We start from the raw sequence: 21,131 nt of genomic DNA, 5'->3' as shown, positions 1-21,131 counted from the left end.
AACCTTTGTACAAATTCTGAAGTCCATCACTCCTATCCGCCTATCTCCTCCCACAAATTTTGCTCAATTGTCACCAAACTTGCTACAGAGCATCTCCAGACTGTCCTCCACAAAACTTGTTTCTCAGATTTTTGATTTATCAAAAATTGAGCCTACAGAGCATGAAAACATTTGACTGTAAACAGTACTGTAAACATATACCATCCAATTCTTGATAAATACGTCTTCAATCTTCCTGAAAAAGATTGAGAATATTTTGGAGTCATGGTTGATGAAGTTTGGCAAATATCAGAATTTTATCTCAAAAACTGAATTTTTGAGAACATTCTGAATTCTGCTCTCATGGGAACAACTGCAGCCAATGTAAGAGTGGCATTTTTAAACATCACATTTTCTCTTGTGAAGCAAAACACTTATCATTAAAAACAAATCACCAACATTCCCACCCTGTCTAGATGCAATTTATGTATTATCAGATTTTTGTTTAGTAACAGAATTTCTGACATTTTGACCATTTTTGAAATGCCTGCCTGCTGCCTGAGTCTGTTTGAGAAGAGACATCTGCCTGCGCAACAGTGAATGGCTTACACAATTTGTAAAGCCACTGTGAAACTGCAAAGTCAAAGTCAATGTTTTTTGACTTTAAAAATGTGTAAAAGGGGAATTATGCAAGTCCAGTCGCTTTTTCACTGTTTTATTGGATATATAAACATGAATTACATTACACAAGCAGCAGAAAAATAAATGTACAACTCCTGTAAGTTAAAGAAAATACATCACAGCAAAGAACACAGTAGTTTATTATGAAGAGGTTGACAGACGCTAGGTGCCGAGGTTAATATCTGATTTAGATCTGCTAATTCATCTTGTCTCAGAGGTATTACACACAGCTCATCTTTAGACAGGAATCTCAGTCAGCATGTTTGCTGAAGGTGTTTCTGAAGATCCTCAGCAGAGAGAGTCCACAGCAGTAGAGCTGACTCTTCACTATCAGCACCGTGTAGAGCAGACAGAGCAGCTTCACCCTGCACTGAGCCCGGAGAGGATCCAGGGGAACCACTGCAACAGAAAAGGATTCAAGAGAAACCAGTCAGTGTTCTCTGTGACCGTGTCCACATGAAGCTGAATCACCAAGTCTCCATCACCTTGTTGTGTTTGGGCCTCCACTGTGTCCCCCTCATGTTTGATGTAGCAGCGGTATTTATAGGAGCTGTTCTCTGGTTGACGGATCAGCAAGATGGAGACAGAGCGTCTTGATTCTGTGAGTTGAAGCTGCTCTCCCTCAGCAGGAAGCAGCTCCTCCAGACGACCGTCCTCCTCCTGTCTTTTCCAGGAGAACTGGACCAGAGGAGGAGACATGTCTGAGGCCACACACAGCAGGGAGCTCCTCCCCCCCAGGTGGCTGCTGGGTGCTGCTGGGTACACGCTCACCACCGGCTTCACCACCTGCTCATCTGAAGTTTGAGAAGCAGCACAGACACATTCACACAGTCAACAGCAGCTTCCAGCACCGCACTGCATTCAGTCTGATCCTGGACACTCCATGGACTCTGATCAATCAGCTACTCAACAATACAGCACAGAGGCCACCACCTGTACTGGATTCACCTGCACACACATTCACTGTGCTGTATGTCATGGTTACAGATGATGTTTATCAGACTCAACAAAGTCAAACATGGAAAAACACTATTTAAATTATTTATGTACATATTTCACTTTTATGTCTTCACAATATTACATAATGAATATATTCATTATATTTTAAATGAAAAACACGTGTTTACTATTAAGAAAAATACAAAATTACTAAAATCTATTCAGATGTTATTGCTAATATGTAAAACACAACACAAAATATTGATGATGATAATATATTCTGACAATATTAAATTAGAAATTGGTGAGCATATTTTCTAACATCAGACCACATTTAGGTATGATTTCTGTGCGTGGCCATTTACAAATATTTTATTTCTTGATAATAAATTTGGTTTTGTATCAACTAAATTTATAGTAAATTTATAGTCCTATGATTTTAAATATTTAACCTCTCACAATTCTAGATTAATACACTAATAAACTAAGATGTTTAACTTAAAAAAAGAGTCACAGTTGCATAAAATATTGAAACAATTCTACCAACCCAAACCCCCTAAATGTGTACAATGAAAACTTATATATGGAATATTTTTCTTTATATTATTACCAACATTATTTAATGATGTTTGACATAATTTAGGCAATGACACACAGTTATTAACTAGCTTCAAGACTATCTCCTATATGATTTTATAACTATCTATTTACCAAAATTAAGTGTTTTTATATTTAATAAACAGTTTTCAAATTATACAATTATATTTACTGTTACTTGCTAAAGTCAACTGAGCAGTAAAATCCTTCATGTAGAAGTTCATTTATTTGAGAAGGAGAGAGAAGAGAAAAGCTGTGTGATGGTTGATGAAGCAGCAGCTGATGAGAATCCAGACCAAACTTATTATATCAAACTTTTTTTAAACTCTTCACAAACGTTTTGGCTGCTGCAGAAAGAAAAAAATCCCTTCTGCCGTTCAGAGATTTAAACATCTTTTAACTCATAATTGAACTGTGTAATTGTAGAATAGCTGCATTGCAACTCTGAACAAACTAACATGTAAAGTCTGAAGGCGCACAAACTGACTTTCAAGACATTTTAACTTCTTCAACAAAACAACTGAAGGGAAAAACAAAGATTCTTACCTATTACGTATAGTTTAGTTCCAGAACCAAAGATGTAGTCGCTACCACCTCCTCCACAGTGAAAGAGACTCATACAAAAACCTGCTGCTGCTGAATGTGTCAGCTGAGGTGAACCAGTCCACATTATGAACCAGGATCAGGTTTCAACTCGATCATGTGTTTCTCTAACGTTCACATCAACACCACTGTCTCTTCCTCTCTTTCTTTTTTGAACATACGTATATTCACATTTGAATTGGTCCAGAGACCTTCATGTTCCCCTCAGGAAGAACTACTGTATAAGAACTTCACTGTTGTTCTATTTTTTCATTCTAGGGCCACCATCAGGTCACATTTGAATTTGTCCAACACTTTGGTTTGTTATCAATCACCTGAAATGACGTTATGCAGCCTCAGCTGCTCTTTGTTTTAAAGGGATACGCCAACAACACGAGTCCATGACAAGCAGATACTGTAGACACCATTCTTTTGACCGTGCGTGCAGTAACAAGGGAGAGCCCGTATCGCCCGTAATTAGCTTAGCTCAAATGCTGGAAGTGTATAGGTAGTGTTAGCCTGCCTCCACCTAAAGTCATGAGAGACACTCTTCAGCAACTCTAAACGGACCGATCTTCATCTCAGAGCTGACAAAACTCTCCGGTAAGGCATCTTGAGTGGTCAAATGTCGGTAACGGGACAAGATAAGTCAAAACTGCTCCATCCGGCGGCCGTGCTCCATCTTTCTTTCTTTTTTGTGTCATTGTCGTGTGAGCTACTAGACTAATTTGAATTTCCCTCCTAGGGATGAATAAAGTATTCTCTACTCTACTCTACTAAAATGGAGGGTTCAAGCAAAGACGGTTTATTTTGGTTCAAGCTAGCTACATTGAGGGTAGGTTAGCTTCCTATTTCAAAGTAAAAGCACTTCTGTATGTAAAGGGCAATGGGTGTTTTATTTTGTGAAAGTAACCGGAAGTGCGCTGGTCACAACGGCTAGCTTGAGTAGCACTGAATTCGTCCGAACAAAATTGTAAACAGCTGGTCTTTAGATAAATTAACGACACACTGCTGATCTAAACGGCTACTTTCTCACCTAAAAAACATTTCAAATGTTGATAAAGTGATATATTTACAGAGTTTAGAGCTAAAATGAAATCAGCTTCTGACTGCTGATTTCGGCTGGGGTAGGAGGCAGGCTAACCCTTCCTATACACTTCCAGCTTTTGAGCTAAGCTAATTACGGGCGATACGGCTCTATCTCACTTGTTACTGCACGCACAGTCGAAAGGATGGTGTCTATCTGCTGGTCATGGACGCGGAAGTGAGGCAAGACATGAAAAAAAATGTTGTCCCTTTAACTCTTTCGCGACCACACTAATTCCTCAGCACATCCGCTCAGGACCACATGTTTTTGGCTATTTGTTTACCTTTTATCTCACGTCGAACCGAACTCTGTACATCACCTAGAAACAAACGGTCTTCACGTGGTTGAAGAGTGACTTTACAACATGCTCCTCGAAAAACGGCGTTTCGTTCGTGAGTACGAAGGAGAAGAAGAGAGCTGGGTTTCTCCAAAAACGGAGCTCCCGCTCTAGTTTCAGAGAAAAACGCACTTTTGTGTCAAGTGGCAATCTGCTCATTTTACCGGTACTCTGCAGTGTGGCGTCTCCCAAATCATTTCTACGGCTAAATAAATATATTTGTAGATAAATCTGGGGGGTGTGGCAGCCTGGAGAGCAGCGGTGCAGCGGTGTGGGTCTCTGGCTGCAGCACAGCAGCTCCGTGACACTGCTGTGTGACTGGCCGCCGGGTGAGTGCTCTGGGGCGGGGGCGGCCGGTCACAGCCCCCACTGCAGAGCGCCCGCTCTGCTGCACAGCGCCGTGAAAACAGCCGTGATAACGGGCTTTCAGATCCGAGTCTCCAAACCATAAACGTTTGTAACAGCACAGGAAAAACTCGCCAGATTTGTCGTCGGTCGCTTTTGTCAAAAGAGGGTTTGGAAAGTCGCCAGATTCAGCGAGAAAGTCGCAACAATGTAGCCGACAGCCGCACAGCGCTGCACGCTGTCCCCAGAGCAGCATTCAAGGAGAACGATTACTCAAACAAAACCAAGATCACACAGTTTATAAAAAACATTATGTTTTGATTTTAGTTTTAAACAGTTTTACATATCAGAGGACTACCATATTCACACACAGGGTACCTCAGAGTGTCTATTATGGTAATCTGTAAAAAAACGGTTTTGACGAGTTTACTCGTCAATGGTCGTAAACGTTCGGCAGGCTGTGACGAGTTTACTCGTCAATGGTCGCGAAAGAGTTAAGTCATTAATAGTTCACGTTTGCATGTTCAAGTTCAAGGATTCTTTATTGTCATCATGCATACATGTAACGAAAATTACCTTCGGGTTCCTTGCATAAAAGACACCACAAGGCAAACACACTTTAGAAAAGACAAACACACTATAAATAATATAAAATATGTAAAACAAATCTGTGCAATAAAAACATTGGAAACATGGCGTAGCAGCAGGTCGATGTCATGGTTAAAATGCATCAAGACTCTCATATGTTTAATTGGTAAACTCAATGTTTCGACCAATGTGGTCTTCCTCAGGCAACTAGAGAAATGGCGTGACAGGTAGCAGGTATACAGGATGAAGGCCTGATGGCATCACATCTCTGTCATTAAAGGTGTACAGAAATGGCCGTTTGTCCTGTTTGTCGCGCCGAGTTGTCACGAGCTGCAACACGAGTTCACCCGAGTGAGGAAAACGAATTTGATTGGTCGTTATCAAGCGGGCGGGATATTCAAAGCTTGGGGCGAGCCCGAGCTCCGTGTGTGTGTGCGTGTCTCAGACGTTTGAATGACGGATCCAATATCAGTGGCTGGTGAATCGTGTACAGGCTGACGTATAATCCGTGCGCCTGCATTATCCAATGCGAAAAAAAAAATACACACTTTCATCCCGGATTTACTCAAAAATAGAATTTTGCACAAAGTTTGGCCTACAACGTCTGAAAGATGAGTTATCACATTAATTTTATGTATATAATATATATATATAAATTTATTCAATTTTCTTTTCTGTACACCTTTAACTGGACGGGCAGGCTTCAAGTTGGCCAATTATAAGCCACTTAGTATGCACATAGGTCAAAAAGTGTACAATAAATGCTACACAACACAATACAAAATATACTGTACAGGTCAAGTGTTTCAAAGGTATCAAAAACATGAGATTACAGTCGATAACAGAACAAAACAACAAAATATAAAGTCTGATGAAAACTATTTGGAGGTTTGAGACACCAAATACCATTTCACAAGAAGGGCCTAATGTCTAAGTCCTCATTAATTAAGCTGACTGTTTTCTCTTCACCTTAGCTTCAGTATTTCTTTATAATATCTGATATTAAAAAAAGAATACATAAATTGATATCAAAGAAAAGTCTGATGTGGAGTGTGTGAACCTGGGCTGTGGTTTTATACTCTGACTCTGTTTAGTTTAGTTTATTTAAAGTGTAAAATCACCATGGTGCAACATGGTCTCGGTACACTTTACAAAATGAATTACAATAATTAATCAAATAGCAAGTCACTTTACACAACAGTTTACAATAAATGATCAGAAAAAATACAGGCAAAATAGGCGAACATAGCCTACTGTGGAGGACAAGCAAAGAACGTACAGGGAGATAAATAGGACACTCAAATTTTGCCAAAACATTGTGTAAGAAGGTGCTTCTTAAGAAGTGTTTTAAAAGTTACGGTGGAAGTGGAATGTTTGACATGTAGTGGGAGACTATTCCATAAGCAGGGTGCACGGTAGGAGAAGGCCCTATAACCAAGCGATTTTTTATTGACTGTGGGAACAACCAGAAGATGAGAATTTACAGAGCGGAGAGGGCGGGGTGGAATATAGGGTATGAGTAATTCAGACAGGTATGATGGAGCCAGGCCATTTAATGCCTTATATGTAAGGAGAAGGACCTTGAAATCAGCTCTGGCCTGGACCGGTAACCAGTGGAGAGATTTCAGGACAGGAGTTATATGGCTGTATCTATGGGTTTTGGTCAGTAGTCTAGCGGCTGAGTTCTGTACCAGTTGAAGGCCATGAGTTGTAGAGGCGGGAAGACCGGAGAGGAGAACGTTACAGTAATCTAATCTGGAGGATACTAGAGCATGAAGGACAATTTCAGCGTTATGACGGGACAGAACGGGGCGGATTTTGGCGATGTTACGAAGGTGAAAGAAAGCTGATTTGGTGATTTCCCTGATATGGGGCTGGAATGATAGGGAGGGGTCCAACGTGACTCCTAGATTTTTAACATGTGGACTTTCCGTAATCGTGCAACCATCAACAGTACAACAGAAGGATGGAGACATCTGCTTATTATTACATGATTTGAACACAACTAAATCGGTTTTGGCAGTGTTTAACATGAGGAGGTTTTGAACCCTAACCCTAGCCTCAAAATTACGGGACTGGGAGGTGTCATTGGGCCGTAAAGGCATGTACAGCTGAATGTCATCCGCGTAACATTGATATTTAATGCCGCATTCTGAAATTATCCTTCCTAAAGGAAGCAGGTAAATACAGAACAAAAGAGGGCCAAGGACAGAACCCTGGGGTACCCCAGACCTTACACTAGAGCATTTGGAGTGAGAATTATTATAGTTGACACACTGGGTTCTGTTGGACAGGTAGGAGCGGAACCATGAAAGCGCCGTCCCCTGGACACCAGCGCAGTGTTCCAATCGATGTAGAAGGATGGTGTGGTCTATGGTGTCAAACGCTGCGCTTAAATCAAGCATGAGAAGTATAGATGCTGACCCAGTGTCTGCTGTGATTAGCAGATCGTTAACGACTCTGGTCAGTGCTGTTTCAGTGGAGTGACAGGAGCGGAAGCCAGATTGAAATTTATCAAAAAGATTGTTAGTGGAAAGGTGATCAGTCAGCTGGCCGGCAACAACTCTCTCAAGTAATTTAGATGCAAAGGGAAGAGTGGAGATGGGTCGATAACTGGCAAGAACCAGTGGGTCAGAGTTGGGTTTTTTGAGTAGCGGCTTAATGACTGCAGATTTATATGCTAAAGGGACAAATCCCTCGGAGAGAGACTGGTTCAGGATGGTGCGTATGGGACCATTTAAAATATGAAAGAGTTCCTTAAAGAGGGGAGATGGGAGAGGGTCAGATGTACTAGTAGTGGGCTTGGAGGCTGCCACAAGAGAAGCTAAAGCCTCGGAGGAGATTGGTCGGAACTGTGGAAGAGAGCAGGAGAGCTGGGTCTCAGGGCCAGGACTGACAGTGTTGCTGAGGGCCTGCTGAGCAATGATTACGTTTCGGATTGATGATATTTTATCGGTGAAAAATTTTAGAAAATCGTTTGCTGTAAAGAGATGAGGTGAAAACAGGGGGGGGCTGAGTCAGCTTAGCCACAGTGTTAAACAAGACCCGTGGATTGTTCTTATTCATTTTAATTAAATTTGAGAAATAAGCAGCCCTGGCAGTGGAGAGTGCTTGTTTGTACACTTTAAAACTGTGGGACCAGGCAAGCCGCGAAGACTCAGATTTGGTGACACGCCACCTGTGTTCAAGCCTGCGGCACGTCCGCTTAAGGGAGCGAGTGTGGTTTGTGAACCAGGGGACAGATTTAGATCGTGTGCCTTTACTAGTTTTAAGAGGGGCTAGAGACTCGAGTGATTCTAGCAATGCACTATTTATGTTATCGGTAAGGCAGTTGAGAGACACGCTCATAGAGGAGGCAGATTCAAGTTTGTCAGGCAGGCAGTCAGTCAGAAGGGACTTAACGTGATCATCTATGTGGCGAAAGGAGCGGGGGTTTGGTTCACAGCGGACACCCAGCCCACTGGAAACAACATTAAAAAAGACACAAGAATGGTCAGAGACAGGGACCTGTAAAATGGATGAGATGCCTGCAGTGATACCTTTTGTGAAAACCAAATCCAATGTGTTCCCAAGATTGTGGGTGGCGCTTTTAACATGTTGGATGAAATCAAAACTGGACATGAGATCTAAAAATTCATTAGCTTTTGAATCAGAGCTATCGTTAACATGGAAGTTCAGGTCTCCAAGAAGAACAATATTGTCATATCTAGTCAAGGCAGTTGACAGAAGGTCAGAAAATTCAGAGAGGAAACTGGGATTATGCCTAGGCGGCCTGTAAATATTCAGTGCCAAGACATGTTGGTGGGTTCCAATAACCATAGCTAAGTATTCAAAAGATGTAACAGCACCAAGAGGACATACAGTACATGGAAATGAATTGGAGTAGATGACTGCAAGACCACCACCTGATCTGTCTTGCCTAGCAGAAAATGAGAAACTGTAGTCAGAGGGGGATGCTTCAGTAAGGACAGCATTTGCAGTGGAGGATAACCAGCACTCGGTGAGAAAGAGGAAATGCAAGCGATATTTAGTTATAATGTCATTAATATAAAAGGTCTTATTTGAGAGCGACCTTATATTTAGCAATGCACAGCTAAGGTTGGCCGGAAGATGGACCAGGGGGACAGGATTACTTCTACAGTTGACAGTAACGAGATAGGGAGAGGGACGGGACGGTTTAGCAGACTGTGAACATTGATTGCGTACAGACCTGGGGCCTCATTTATCAAAGAGGGTGTAAAACTGCTACTAAATATTTGCGTACGGCGAAAAGACGAAAATGGCGTACACCCTAAATATTTACACCTTTTTCAGATCAATCAAACTGTGCGTACGCACAACTCTCCGCAATAGATCACACAGGACTCAAGAATGGTGCACACGTGAACACACCTCTTACTCCGCCCCCGGAACGCCTATATAAACTATATATGGTCAGCACGTGCATATTTAATTAGCCATGTGCTCTCTGTGGTGCAGCAACTTTTGTGACAACAAAGTGACAACGGAGACAACCGGCGGAGGACGGGGGAAAGAAGCGGAACTTCTCCGCTTCTCCGAAAGCAGATACACGGGCAATAAATCAGTCAGAAAAATGATCTTGCATTTTAATAAGCTACAATAAAAACAAAAACCTCCCAAATCTCAACAAAAGGGAGCAGAAAGAAGAAGAATCTTATGTAATCTGCCCCTTTATCCCAGAAAATCTTTTTTTTTTTTCTTTCTTTTTACCTAGATGTTAAAACAATGTAGGAAGCAGGACGATAGTTACCATTATTTTGCATGCCTTTCTACACAGTTACAGCTCTACTGGACTCGGTTTAGGTCATTTTCCATTAGGCTACAGCTGAGTCCTTCACAGTTCCTCCTCAGGGCCGCGTTGTCTCGCTCTTTATTCTCTCCTCTCGTCAGCTCCAAACTCACGTGCACCTCGTTAACTCAGGTGACAGAATAATAACAGTCTAGGCTGCAGATCAGTGTGCGCTGCTGCCGGTGTGTTTTTAAACTTGGATGGTTTGATCCTTGTCGGACGTCACATAGCCTAATCAAAAAAGCAAAATCCACAATCCGCTCTGTTTATCAATTAACATAAAGCCTAGTGTTATTATAGAGCGGGTTGGATTGCCAGCATCAACGGTCCACCACTACCACAATTACTTCATAAAATCCTACTGTGCTCTTCTAAACGTACTCTGCTCCTCTCTCCCTCTCACACTGCAGTTCTCTGACTCAGCAACGGTGTCGCCAATTCCTCCTGTTCCTCAAAAAAGGCGTACGCCAGGGTCAAAATGGGTGTAAATGTCCGCACTTTTCCCCGTCAGGTTTTGGCTTGATAGATCCCAAATTTGGCGGAGAAAAGTGCGTACGCACAAAACGAGGGGAAAATGGCGTAAAAAAAGGTGTATCCACAATGATAAATGAGGCCCCTGGTTTGAATTATGACTGGGATAGGGGAGGGGCAGACTTCACCCATAGGCGTTGCAGGTGAGGAAACATGATTGGCATGTGTTGATCTGGAGGTTTTTGTTCAGGCAGCAGGGATCATTTCTCACTGTGGGGAACATACTTCCAACAGCAACAGTAGTAGGAGGCTGAATGAATGGGTTTAACTTTCTCTATCATCAAGCCCCAGCCATTCTGTTTATTAACAGCCGAGAAATCATCTTTCTGAGGATGATTGTAACCTGAGGAAATTTCACCATTTTTTTTGCCAATAGCCTACCAAGGATCACTGTGAATGTTTCTGTCTCTTTCTTCTGGTACCAGAACACATAAAAGCCGCCACACTGTTCAGTTCCTTCACAGCTGAAGGAGACTGATTCACCAACTCTCCTGGTCAATGATGACTGGTTCTTAACCAGCTCTGCTGCCATGGCAACCAGTGCTGCAGAGACACAGACAGGTAGATGAAGGTCAGAGTGACAGTAGGTGTGACAGGTAGAGCGTGTTGGCTCCTTATTGGCTGGAAACACTCACCTGAACACAGCCAGCACAGAGCAGCAGCTGGGAGGAAGAGCATGTTGTGCAGTGGTGTTTCCTCTGGAGAAGCTGAGGAGAAGTGGAGCTCTGATGCTGCTGAGGCCCAACAAGGACCAGCTGTGAGCTCAGACGAGGCCACGTGGTTTCTGACGGCTCCTCAAACTCCCATCAGCCCCTGCTGCTCACACTCATTTGTCTTATTACGTATGCCTGTGACTGCAATGAAAAGCGTTAGACTGGCTGTTTCTGACTGTTGTTTATTTAGTTTCTGCTTATTTTGTTGGAGTTTGTTAAAACTGTATATATTATGCAGAGTACAATCCTAATATTTTGGTGAAGGTTTCTTCTACTGATACATGAAATGATTAAATTTTTTTTTTTTTTTAAATCATGTGTTTGTGTGATTATTTAAACCCAAATAAAAAAATTGTTATCATCCATTAAAGCAGAGTAAGTCAGAGAAGCCTGACACTTATTTAGGATAATATTGAATGTTATTTTAATGGCTGTTGTTTTATGTTTATTATAAATCTTTGCATGAAATAACCAGAAGAATGGCAGGACATGGAGTCTCTCCCATCTGAAACAGACAGGCCTCCACTACTTTGTGTATTGTAATGGAACGACTTTAAACATTAGTATCAGATTATTATAACACTGAGTAGTAATCTCTTTGTGGGTTTCTGTTCTGCTGTTGGTGCTTTAATACGAAATGCAGATGAAGACAGCTGCCCTGTGGTTAGTTAGAGGAAGTGCAAGGACAAGGATTATTATTATTATCAGGCTACGTTTACCTACTTTGTATTTTGTTTTGAGGTCAAATGTGTCAAATGTGCTATAATGGAACCTTTGCCATTCCCAATATCACCCCAGTTGTTTTTGTGGAAAATGCAAAGCCGGTGTTGTGCTGAAAAGAGACACCTTGCCGAAAAACTACTGCCCCAACGGGAATGCTCAAGGCAAGGCAAGGCAATTTTATTTGTATAGCCCGTTTTTACAAACAGTTTGTCTCAAAGGGCTTTACATGGCATCATAACAACATCCTCTGTCCTTAGACCCTCACATCCACTGAGGAAAAACTCCATAGAAAACCCTTTTAACAGGGAAAGCAGGCGACGGTTGGTGCAGGGAGATGGAGCTCCGGTGGATCTGCGGAAACACAGACAGAGTGCGAGACACCAAGGCCAAACTACAAAGTGCAAAAGTTCAAAATGTGCGGAGAGGAGAGGAGAGGAGAGGAGAGGAGAGGAGAGGAGAGGAGAGGAGAGGAGAGGAGAGGGCTCCATGTAACCAGATGTGTCCCCCAGCAGTATATCATCTCATCTGCGGCTTTGCATTTACCTATGCATTTGCCTCGAAAACAACTCTGTCTCGTAACATTTCATTATTATTTCATAGTGTGGTGAATGTGCAGGATACAACTTGTCCACCAGAGCCTCCGTAGCATTAGCTGAGTAGCTCGCATCCCTGCCTGGCCAGTTTCAAAACAGCTTGCACCAACAATTAAAGGTAACAAACCTGTGACTATAGGGATTATGGCAATGGGCGAAATTGCCAAAATGTTGAAATATCCCTTTAAGTGGAGTCACATGTGCTCATGTGATGATGACAAGAGAGACATCAAATGATCAAGACCAATCATAGGTGCCTGATTCAATAACAAATGATCAAAAACAAAATACATACAAAGTAGTTTCTTCCAGTCTGCAGGAAACCTCCATTGTTTCAGAGATGAGAGTTTAGGGTCAGGGTTGAACTGTCTTGCACCTGTGATATCTTTTATCTATTGCTTTTATAATGGTTTTGTAGTGTTAGTTGTCCAACTAATTGTGTTATCCCTTCCTCTCACCAACGATGGAGGTGGTGGTTTCCATTCATGGGCCGTGTGCCCCTGGTTTTTGTTTTCTTTTTACGTCGCTATTTTCTGTGTGTCACATACAGTACGAGTGGGGTGCTCTTCATTAGCCTCAGCCACTATAGCAGTGTAGCCATTTAGTCGTATTTTTGTGACCATCAATCAAATAAACTTTGGAAATTATTTGCTGGGTGTTGAGTGTCATCTCATTACTGTCCCCTATTATGTTATTATTACACAGATTAGCATTGGGTGACATTGTTGGTTTTCATTGGTCATTCATTAAACAGGGTAAATTTAAGTTAATTGCTATTGCTTATTGCTATAATCTCTGTCGCCTCTCGTACCGCCAGAGTACAGTATGCTCTTCTGCCCTTGCGTCTGCATTAATGGCAAAGACTAATTTCATGTTGCACTGTCACCACCAGAGAGCAGCAACTGTTGTGGGCTTTTTGAATGGTCAATAACAGAATCAGTGCAACTGGCAATGTTCTGTAAAAAATAATAGCTGTATTATTCTCTATGATAAACATGGACCTGACTTTATATCTTTGCAATAAAATGCCTCAGAGCTGGGATGTAATGATATCAGTGCGGTTACATGGGTTTCATTCCAGCTGTACTAAATGAAAAAATTGTCCATTTTATCGTAGTCCCTCTATTACATCTGCAGTATTACATGTCTATGTGGTCTGAGCTCTATTAAAGGGATAGTAGCATTTTTTTTAAGTGGGGTTGTATGATCTACAAATAGCCCCTAAGTACATTAATTGCAGTAGAAGACTCTCTGCACTCCTCCCGTTAGCAACACCAGCCCATAGCCCTGCCCAGAGATTTACAACATACATTGTTGTGAATGGACCCAAAGAAACGGCCTATTTTCAAAAAATTATATTATAGCGAACAATGGAACTGTGTATTTTTGTTCACGTAAAACCTCTTTTAGGCCGCGAAAATAGGCCGTTTCTTTGGGTCTGTTCACAACACTGTATGTTGTAAATCTCTGGGCAGGGCTATGGGCTGGCGTTGCTAACGGGAGGAGTGCAGAGAGTCTTCTACTGCAATTAAAGTACTTAGGGGTTATTTGTAGATCATACAACCCCACTTTAAAAAAAATGCTACTATCCCTTTAACGTCTGGGCAACTACAAAAAATAGTTGCTCTCATACAGTGAGGGATAGTGCAATTAAAATTTCACTACAACAGTTTTACATATGACACACATTTAGATATCACAAGGTTTCTTCAATTTATGCCAACAGTTGCATTATGTCACTGCAGGGTAGTACATGTATCTAAAAACTAAAATCAGTCACATGCTCTCCTCCCCCAAATAGGACGGGTTATTTAAACCCACCAGTTTACCTGCTCATCCCTGGCTATGCTGCTGCTGCTACTCTGCTGCTGCTCTGCCTTTCTCTACCGCTGCTGCTGCTGCTGCCTTGCTGCCCATGAGGTTTTGCAAACCCACCACCTCCCCAGCATCCACCTGTGGGCTCTGTCTCTTGATTCCCTGTGGGGGGTCGACTTCATTCCCTGTAATGTCTGGCAAAGCAGATCATTCAGGGAACGAATATGAGTCAGAGCCTGACGCCAAACCTGCTGCAACCATGCTCAAGAATATGCTATCCATGCTGTACTTCAGCTTGCTATGCTTACGCTCAATAAATGATTTCTTCTCATTCCAGAGTTGTCTGATTGAACTAGATTTTACTGCTGCTCGTACAGTATTTGATGCCTCCTGTAGATGAGACAAAAAGCTAACTATGCATAAAACATTCAGATGACTATGCTGTGTACTATAGATCAACCTGAAAATGTAGAATCTATCTATCTCTGAAATTTGTAAATTATGCTTATCATTTGAGGAACAAAGCAAACAAACGGACATGGTATTTCAATGTATAGTTTTTATTATGTCCATTAATGGTGGTTGGGTAAAAAAAAGTTAAATTCAAGAGGTACATTTGAGTTGTTGATGTATCTTCAAACCCGGACTGGCTGGAGATGGGCCCGAGTCGTACACAAGGAGAACAGGGCCCTGTCACACAACACAGCACAACTGACTTCATCCTCCTTTACCACACCATTTATACTTGTACTTTTTGGACTTTGACATATTAATCACATCCTGCTCTCTGCTCCATGATCCTGTTACTCTCTCTGCCCTCCACCATTTGCACTGTTAATCTCTTTCTGGCCCTCCAAGGTGTTTTTACAGGAGTTTCCTCCGGATCGTAGATCCTTTTTCTGATGCTGATTACTACTTGTGCCACCTCATCAGCACACCATGACCCAGGCTTTTGTGCAAAACTAAGACCCTAATGGTTCTTCTATCCATAAATTGTGACACAAGCGCTTCGTGACGGCTGGCTCCGCATGGAACTGAAAGTTCCTGCGTTCCGCTTTCCACTTTCACAAACAAACTCATACTGGGGCTGCCTGTGACCCATGGGGATTTTGGTGTAGTCTTAAAAGTTCACTGAGAGGCAACAGATGCATCTAGATCTATGCATATAGTTTCAATGGTGGATATTCTTTAAGGAGAACAGGAGTTCAAATCAAGGGCAAACATTAAGAAATATTAAAACAATAGACAAGGCAAGGCAAGGCAATATTAAGAGTAAATGTTAAATGATTATATACTAAATGAAAAACACACTTTGATTAAGAAAAGTAGCATAGGATCTACACATTTTGTATTTTCTTTTTCCAACATATAAGCCATTACACACATACAATTTTACACTACATTGTTACTGAACAATCAATAAAAGACTTGACTAAATCTGTTTGATTCTCTTTGAATATCAGAGAAGTTCAGACAGACAAAAAATAACATGATGTAGATATGATGGCAAATTATTAAAAATGAGATATGAACAGCTGAAAACTTCAAATACTAACATGATTCAACTTGACATTTAAAGACTTGAAAAACAACAACACAAACCTACTGAGAGAAATAAATTTGTGACAAACTTAAAAAAAAAAGAATAAAAATAAAAATCTGTTCTTTTAGTTGTTGTTATTTCTGACAACATGACTCTCATCATCTAACCATCACCTTTTCAAAACTAATTCCAAGATCCCAAACTACCATGTTTCTTTGGTGATCATCATCGTATTAGGTCTTAGCATGAATAATGAAATCAGACTGTCAGATGTTGTGATTTATTTATGACTCATTTATAACTCACAGACAAACCATTTTTCAATGATGAACTGTGGGTGTAAATGTCATTTTATGTTTTTTGACCCACAATTATTCTGAGTCACCCAGCTTGTACATTTCATCAAGACTTTGAATCGCTTCAGCTTTACTGTATCCCCACCCTCTAGGAATTTCTCCTCTGCCCAGGAACTTTAATTGATAGTGTTCCTCCAGATTTGTTTTAAATCGAGACACAAACCATTTCCAGTATGCCAGTTTAGACTCATCAGGGGTAATGCTCCAGTTAGCAAACCTTGGTCCAGCAGTTCGGTACTGTTTAAAGGCAACAGCCTCATCTGAATCATGCCGAGGGTGAAATTTTTGATCACTTGCAACATTTGTTGTGCAGAATTCAATGCCCAGTTCCTCTGTGTTTCTGTAATGCCATCCATTGACTGCTATGGATCGATGAAAAATGACACTGTGGTCAGAACCACTGTGGTCTTCCAAAGTGTTGGTGCAAACAGCTCTACAGAATGGACACTTTTCCCAGCAGCACTTGCACAGCTGATCAATCAGGATTTGATCAGGCTTCCGTCTCGATTTCTTAATCATATCCAATGAGAGGCTGCTCATCTCCTCCATGATGGGTTCAAGACCTTTTTCTATCTCTCCTTTCAGAAAGTCAAAATTGTTTATGTCTTTGAAGTTTTGAGAACATATTACATCAAATGTCAGCTCATCTTTTAATGAACTGAAAAATTTCTTCAGCCACATGTCTGTGTCTCCTTTCTGAGTTGTGACTTTGTCTGTTGCTGTAAATAAAGCCTGACTCACAAGCTTTTTCAGGTCATCAACATTTTTCTCAAGTATTTCTCGTGCTTTACCTCTCTGTGTTGTGAAGATGTATTTCTCTACCTCCTCATTAATAAACCTCTCTACTTGTTTCCGTGGGTGTCGGATGTACATGATGAAATCGTCAAAGTCCTCTTTTTCTGCCAGTGACGTCAACACATGTTTCTCCAGGTTCAGTCTGTTCCCATTGAATGCTGGGAAACTGCACCTCATCTCTCCAGCGAGACCAATAGCAGTCTTGTTCCAGACAGCCTCAGCAGTGGAAACCTTCAGTTTGTCACAGATCAGTTCTCCAAGTACAACAGCAGAAGAGCTTCCTTTACAGTAGCTTCTGAAAATATTGTAATATTGAGCCCTATTGCTGTCTAAATATGTGAGTGCATCATTCTTCTTCTTGAATTTGTTGTGGGACTCTGAAAGCCAATGCCCTGCTTTGCCAAACACATACAGTGAGAGATCAACTGTGAACTCCTTCTTTAGAGCATACTTCCTCTCTGATTCAAATTCTGTCACTTTGTCTTTAACATTTTTGGCCACTTCTTGCAAATGAGTTCGATTGTAGCCACTTGTAGCTACAGGTTTGTTCTTGATTGTTTCAAGCGACTGTTTTTCAACATCATCAATCAGGGATCTGAACAGTTGTTGGTCTACTTGTTGGAATGAGCCCTTAATGTACTGTAATGCTTGTTTTAATGGTCTTGCAACAAAGTCAACCACTTGGCCTACAGCACCCTTTTGGGCACTTCTTGTCACCCTCTTCTGAGGTTGTTGTTTTTCATCACAATGCTCCTGATACTTGGTGAGGGCCACATAACGAGAGTAATTACCAACCACTGATATTGCATTGCATCTGCGACTGTTTCTGCATTCATCTATAAGAGCCCATTCAAATCCAAGCTCATGAAGGATATTTGTCTGATCTTCCTCCAAGTTGATGTCTTCAATAGGTTTTATACCTTCAGTTAGTTCTTTCACCCAGACGCTCCAAACAGAGTCAAACTGCTGTTTCAGTTTCTCTTCATCTTTTGCCTTGTCTTTTAACTTCTGAGCGAGCTCTTTGCTTTTCTGAAGCAGCTTCTTCTCAAACTCAGTCTTCTGATCATCAAGCTTTTTACAAGCCTTTTTCTGCTGGATAACTTCATCCAGTTTTCTTTTCACTCCTCTCACCAGTTCATCATGCAACTCCTTGATCTTGATTTCAAATCGGCCTCGCCACCGAACCAACATTTCTTTGTCTCTGTCGTCATCAAAGTACTTTTTCATATCTTCTGTGGTCTCTTTATATGTTTTGCTCATTTCTTTAGACAGATCACTGAGCTCAATCTTATCAAGTTTTCCATTTTCAATTCTGTTATACATCTGGTTTTCAACAGTCAACATTTTGCTCCTCAGGGCCCAGGTCCAGTTCCCATACTGAACCTCAAGTTTTCTGTACACTACAATTTCAAGGGTGTTCTTGAAACTGAAGACAAAGTTTTCATTCAGTAGAGCGTTCCACAGGTCCTGAACTTTGCTTTTGAACTGTGACAGAGTAAACCCAGTAGACTGTGAAGCTTTAGAGACAATGAAGTTCTTCAGCTCTTGGACACTCTCACTATAACCTGGATTTGGAGGAGCCATAGGTGGACTTCCCTCCCATAGCTGGGCAAAGTATTTCACATCTTTTTGCACATCAAATGCAATGACGTCACTGAAAGACTCAACATTACAGACCTCCTCTTTGGCAGCTAGTTGGGCCATCTGGTCCAGTTTCTCTTGCAGGCGTCTCTTTCCATCCATGTTCTTCTCTGCAGCTGAAATATCTGTAACATTCTGGTGAACAAACACACAACTTGGAGAAAGTTTAACTTTCTGCATCCTCATGAAAGCCTGGACAACAATCTGCAGAACATCTTGCATGTCAGCTGGATTCTCTCCAAAGATGTTGATCAATGTCATGTTTCCCAGACCAACAACAAAGGTTGCCAGTTCATTGTCGTGGTTAAGAGTGGTGTTACCTGCTAATTCAAGAGCACGCAGTCCTTCAGTGTCCACCACCAGAACAAAGTCAAACTTCAACTCTTTCTTCATCTCCTTTGACACTTTGACCAGCTGCATGAAGGCCCCCTTGGTGCATCTACCAGCACTCACTGCAAACTGTAACCCAAACATGGCATTCAGCATAGTTGATTTTCCACTGCTTTGTATGCCCAAAACTGACAACACAAACATTTTCGGGTTTCCCAGTTTCTTTTTGACTTCATCTAAAAGACTAGTGATCCATGTTAGAGGCACATGACCTGCATCACCATCCATCAGCTCCATGGGATGTCCTGATATCATCAGCTCTGCAGCCAGCTCAGGGAATTTAGACCAGTCAATCTGTCTCCTCTGTGGTTGTTTCTGCAAAGATTTATGGGCTTCATAGATCTGTCCCATTTCTCTGAAGATGTGCTCCAAGCCAAAAGTTGCTGCCTGCAGTTTTTTGGATATGTGTTCAAGCTCATCTTGTTTTGTTTTTAACATCTTGTCATGGTCTTCCTTCTCAGATTTCTTCTGCTTCTCATCACCGCTGTCAGATCTGTCATGTTTCTTCATGGCCAAGACCTCTGACCACGTCTCATCATATCTCTGGAGAATTGATGTGAGATCGTCTGTGGAGAGAGCGTCCATTAAGATCTTAGTCCATTTCAGGAAATACTCTTTGTCTGTTGATGTCAAAGGTGAGATACTTTTAATGAATAACTTGACCAGTTGACTGCAGGGAACATCACATTGTTTTTGTCTTATTTCCTTCAGTTTTTCTTCTTTTTCAGTTTTTTCCTTCTCGGTGTTGTTTCCTGTGAGGTGATACAGTTCCTTGTGTGTTCTGCACCACTCATGCCACAGTTGGCCATGACAAGGAAGAAATTCATCTTTGATTTTTGAAACATCTTTCCCCTGAAGTAAATTCACGATTTTCATAGCTGTAGATTTCTTTGTTTGGCAGACTTTGTCAGCTTCATCCACTCTGATTCCAGAGACCTGGGCCATGGTTTCAAGCTGGAAGGATGTATGTGGTCCAGACAAGATTTCTCTAATGATCCTTTTTAATTCCTCAGAAATATTTGACTGGCTTTTGTCTTTTAGACCCATTTTGTATTTTCCCTTTTTCATCTGACCTGCACGACAATCATTATCAGCAATGAGACAGATGAGAGGCTTATCAGAGTTAAAAAGAGTTGAGATCACCGTTGTACTTTTGGAACTTTTTTCCAAGGTTGACACAAGAACAACATTGACAGAAGATTTTTGTAGTATGTCACATTGTGTTTCCATTGACAGAGCATCACCATGAAGATTACAGAAGGCAGTGCAGTCAGTGAAGGCATCATTGGGTTTTCCAGCAGGACAGTACCAGGCAATCTCTGCTACACCATCCATCAGATGGCGAGACTTGGTGCTACCTGGACAGTCTCTGTGGAAGAAGGTGTTGTGGCGGTCGTTAATCAAAGTGTTGATTAGCTGAGATTTAGACACTGACAGTGAACCCAGGCGGAAAAATGACACCATGGGTGTCTCAGCTTCACAGATGGGCAAACTCTTCATGGTGATGATGGGTGAATTATCTTTGATTTCAGTTTTCTTCCATGTTTTTCTTATTTGTCTGAATGTCCACAGAGGACACTCAACTTCCATTGTGACTGGGTCAGGGACAAGCAAAGGTAAGGCATACTGACACTGTGAGAGCTTGGTCACCATGTTCTGCTTCAGGAAGCTGTCTGAGCAGTGAAACACTGCCATTTGAACGTCCATTGGATGAATGTGAGTCTGACTTGATTGGTCACAGCCAATATCGCTGCTCAAAAAAGCATCAAAGTCACAAGTTTCAGCAACAGGGGTTGAATGGCTCGCCTCAGCACTGACTTGTCTTACAGATATATATCTGGCTCTGTAGTCTAACATCATCAACCTCTGAAGAAAAGTATGAGCTAGATCTTCCTCAGATATTTCATTGTCCTGTTTTACTGGTCGACCTATTTTAAGAAAATCTGCTGGTGACAACTTCTGTTGATGTTTGTCTGGAAGGTGAAGTCTCTGGAGCAGAATTTTAGTTTCTCTTTGACACTCATTCTTCCTGTTCAGCTCTTCAGAGGCTTCCACCATTGGCTGTAATTAATAAATGAATACATAA

General features: G+C 41.5%; 1 protein-coding gene across 1 annotated transcript in view; it reads right to left on the bottom strand.

The window, feature by feature from the left end:
• Positions 1 to 16,234: 16,234 nt before the first annotated feature.
• LOC310992927 (uncharacterized protein) overlaps positions 16,235 to 21,131 on the bottom strand; it is a gene marked incomplete at both ends in the record, with an annotated part of 43,285 nt that continues 38,388 nt past the window's right edge. Inside the window, one exon of the mRNA XM_083981157.1 lies at positions 16,235 to 21,106. Coding sequence (XP_083837283.1) covers positions 16,235 to 21,106 — 4,872 coding nt within the window. The remainder of the gene's footprint in view (positions 21,107 to 21,131) is intronic.

The sequence above is a fragment of the Trachurus trachurus genome (assembly GCF_905171665.1).
Source record: "Trachurus trachurus genome assembly, chromosome: 10".
Classification (NCBI taxonomy): domain Eukaryota; kingdom Metazoa; phylum Chordata; class Actinopteri; order Carangiformes; family Carangidae; genus Trachurus; species Trachurus trachurus.
The sequence above is the reverse complement of the archived record's forward strand: the minus strand, read 5'-3'. Positions and strand labels throughout refer to the sequence as shown.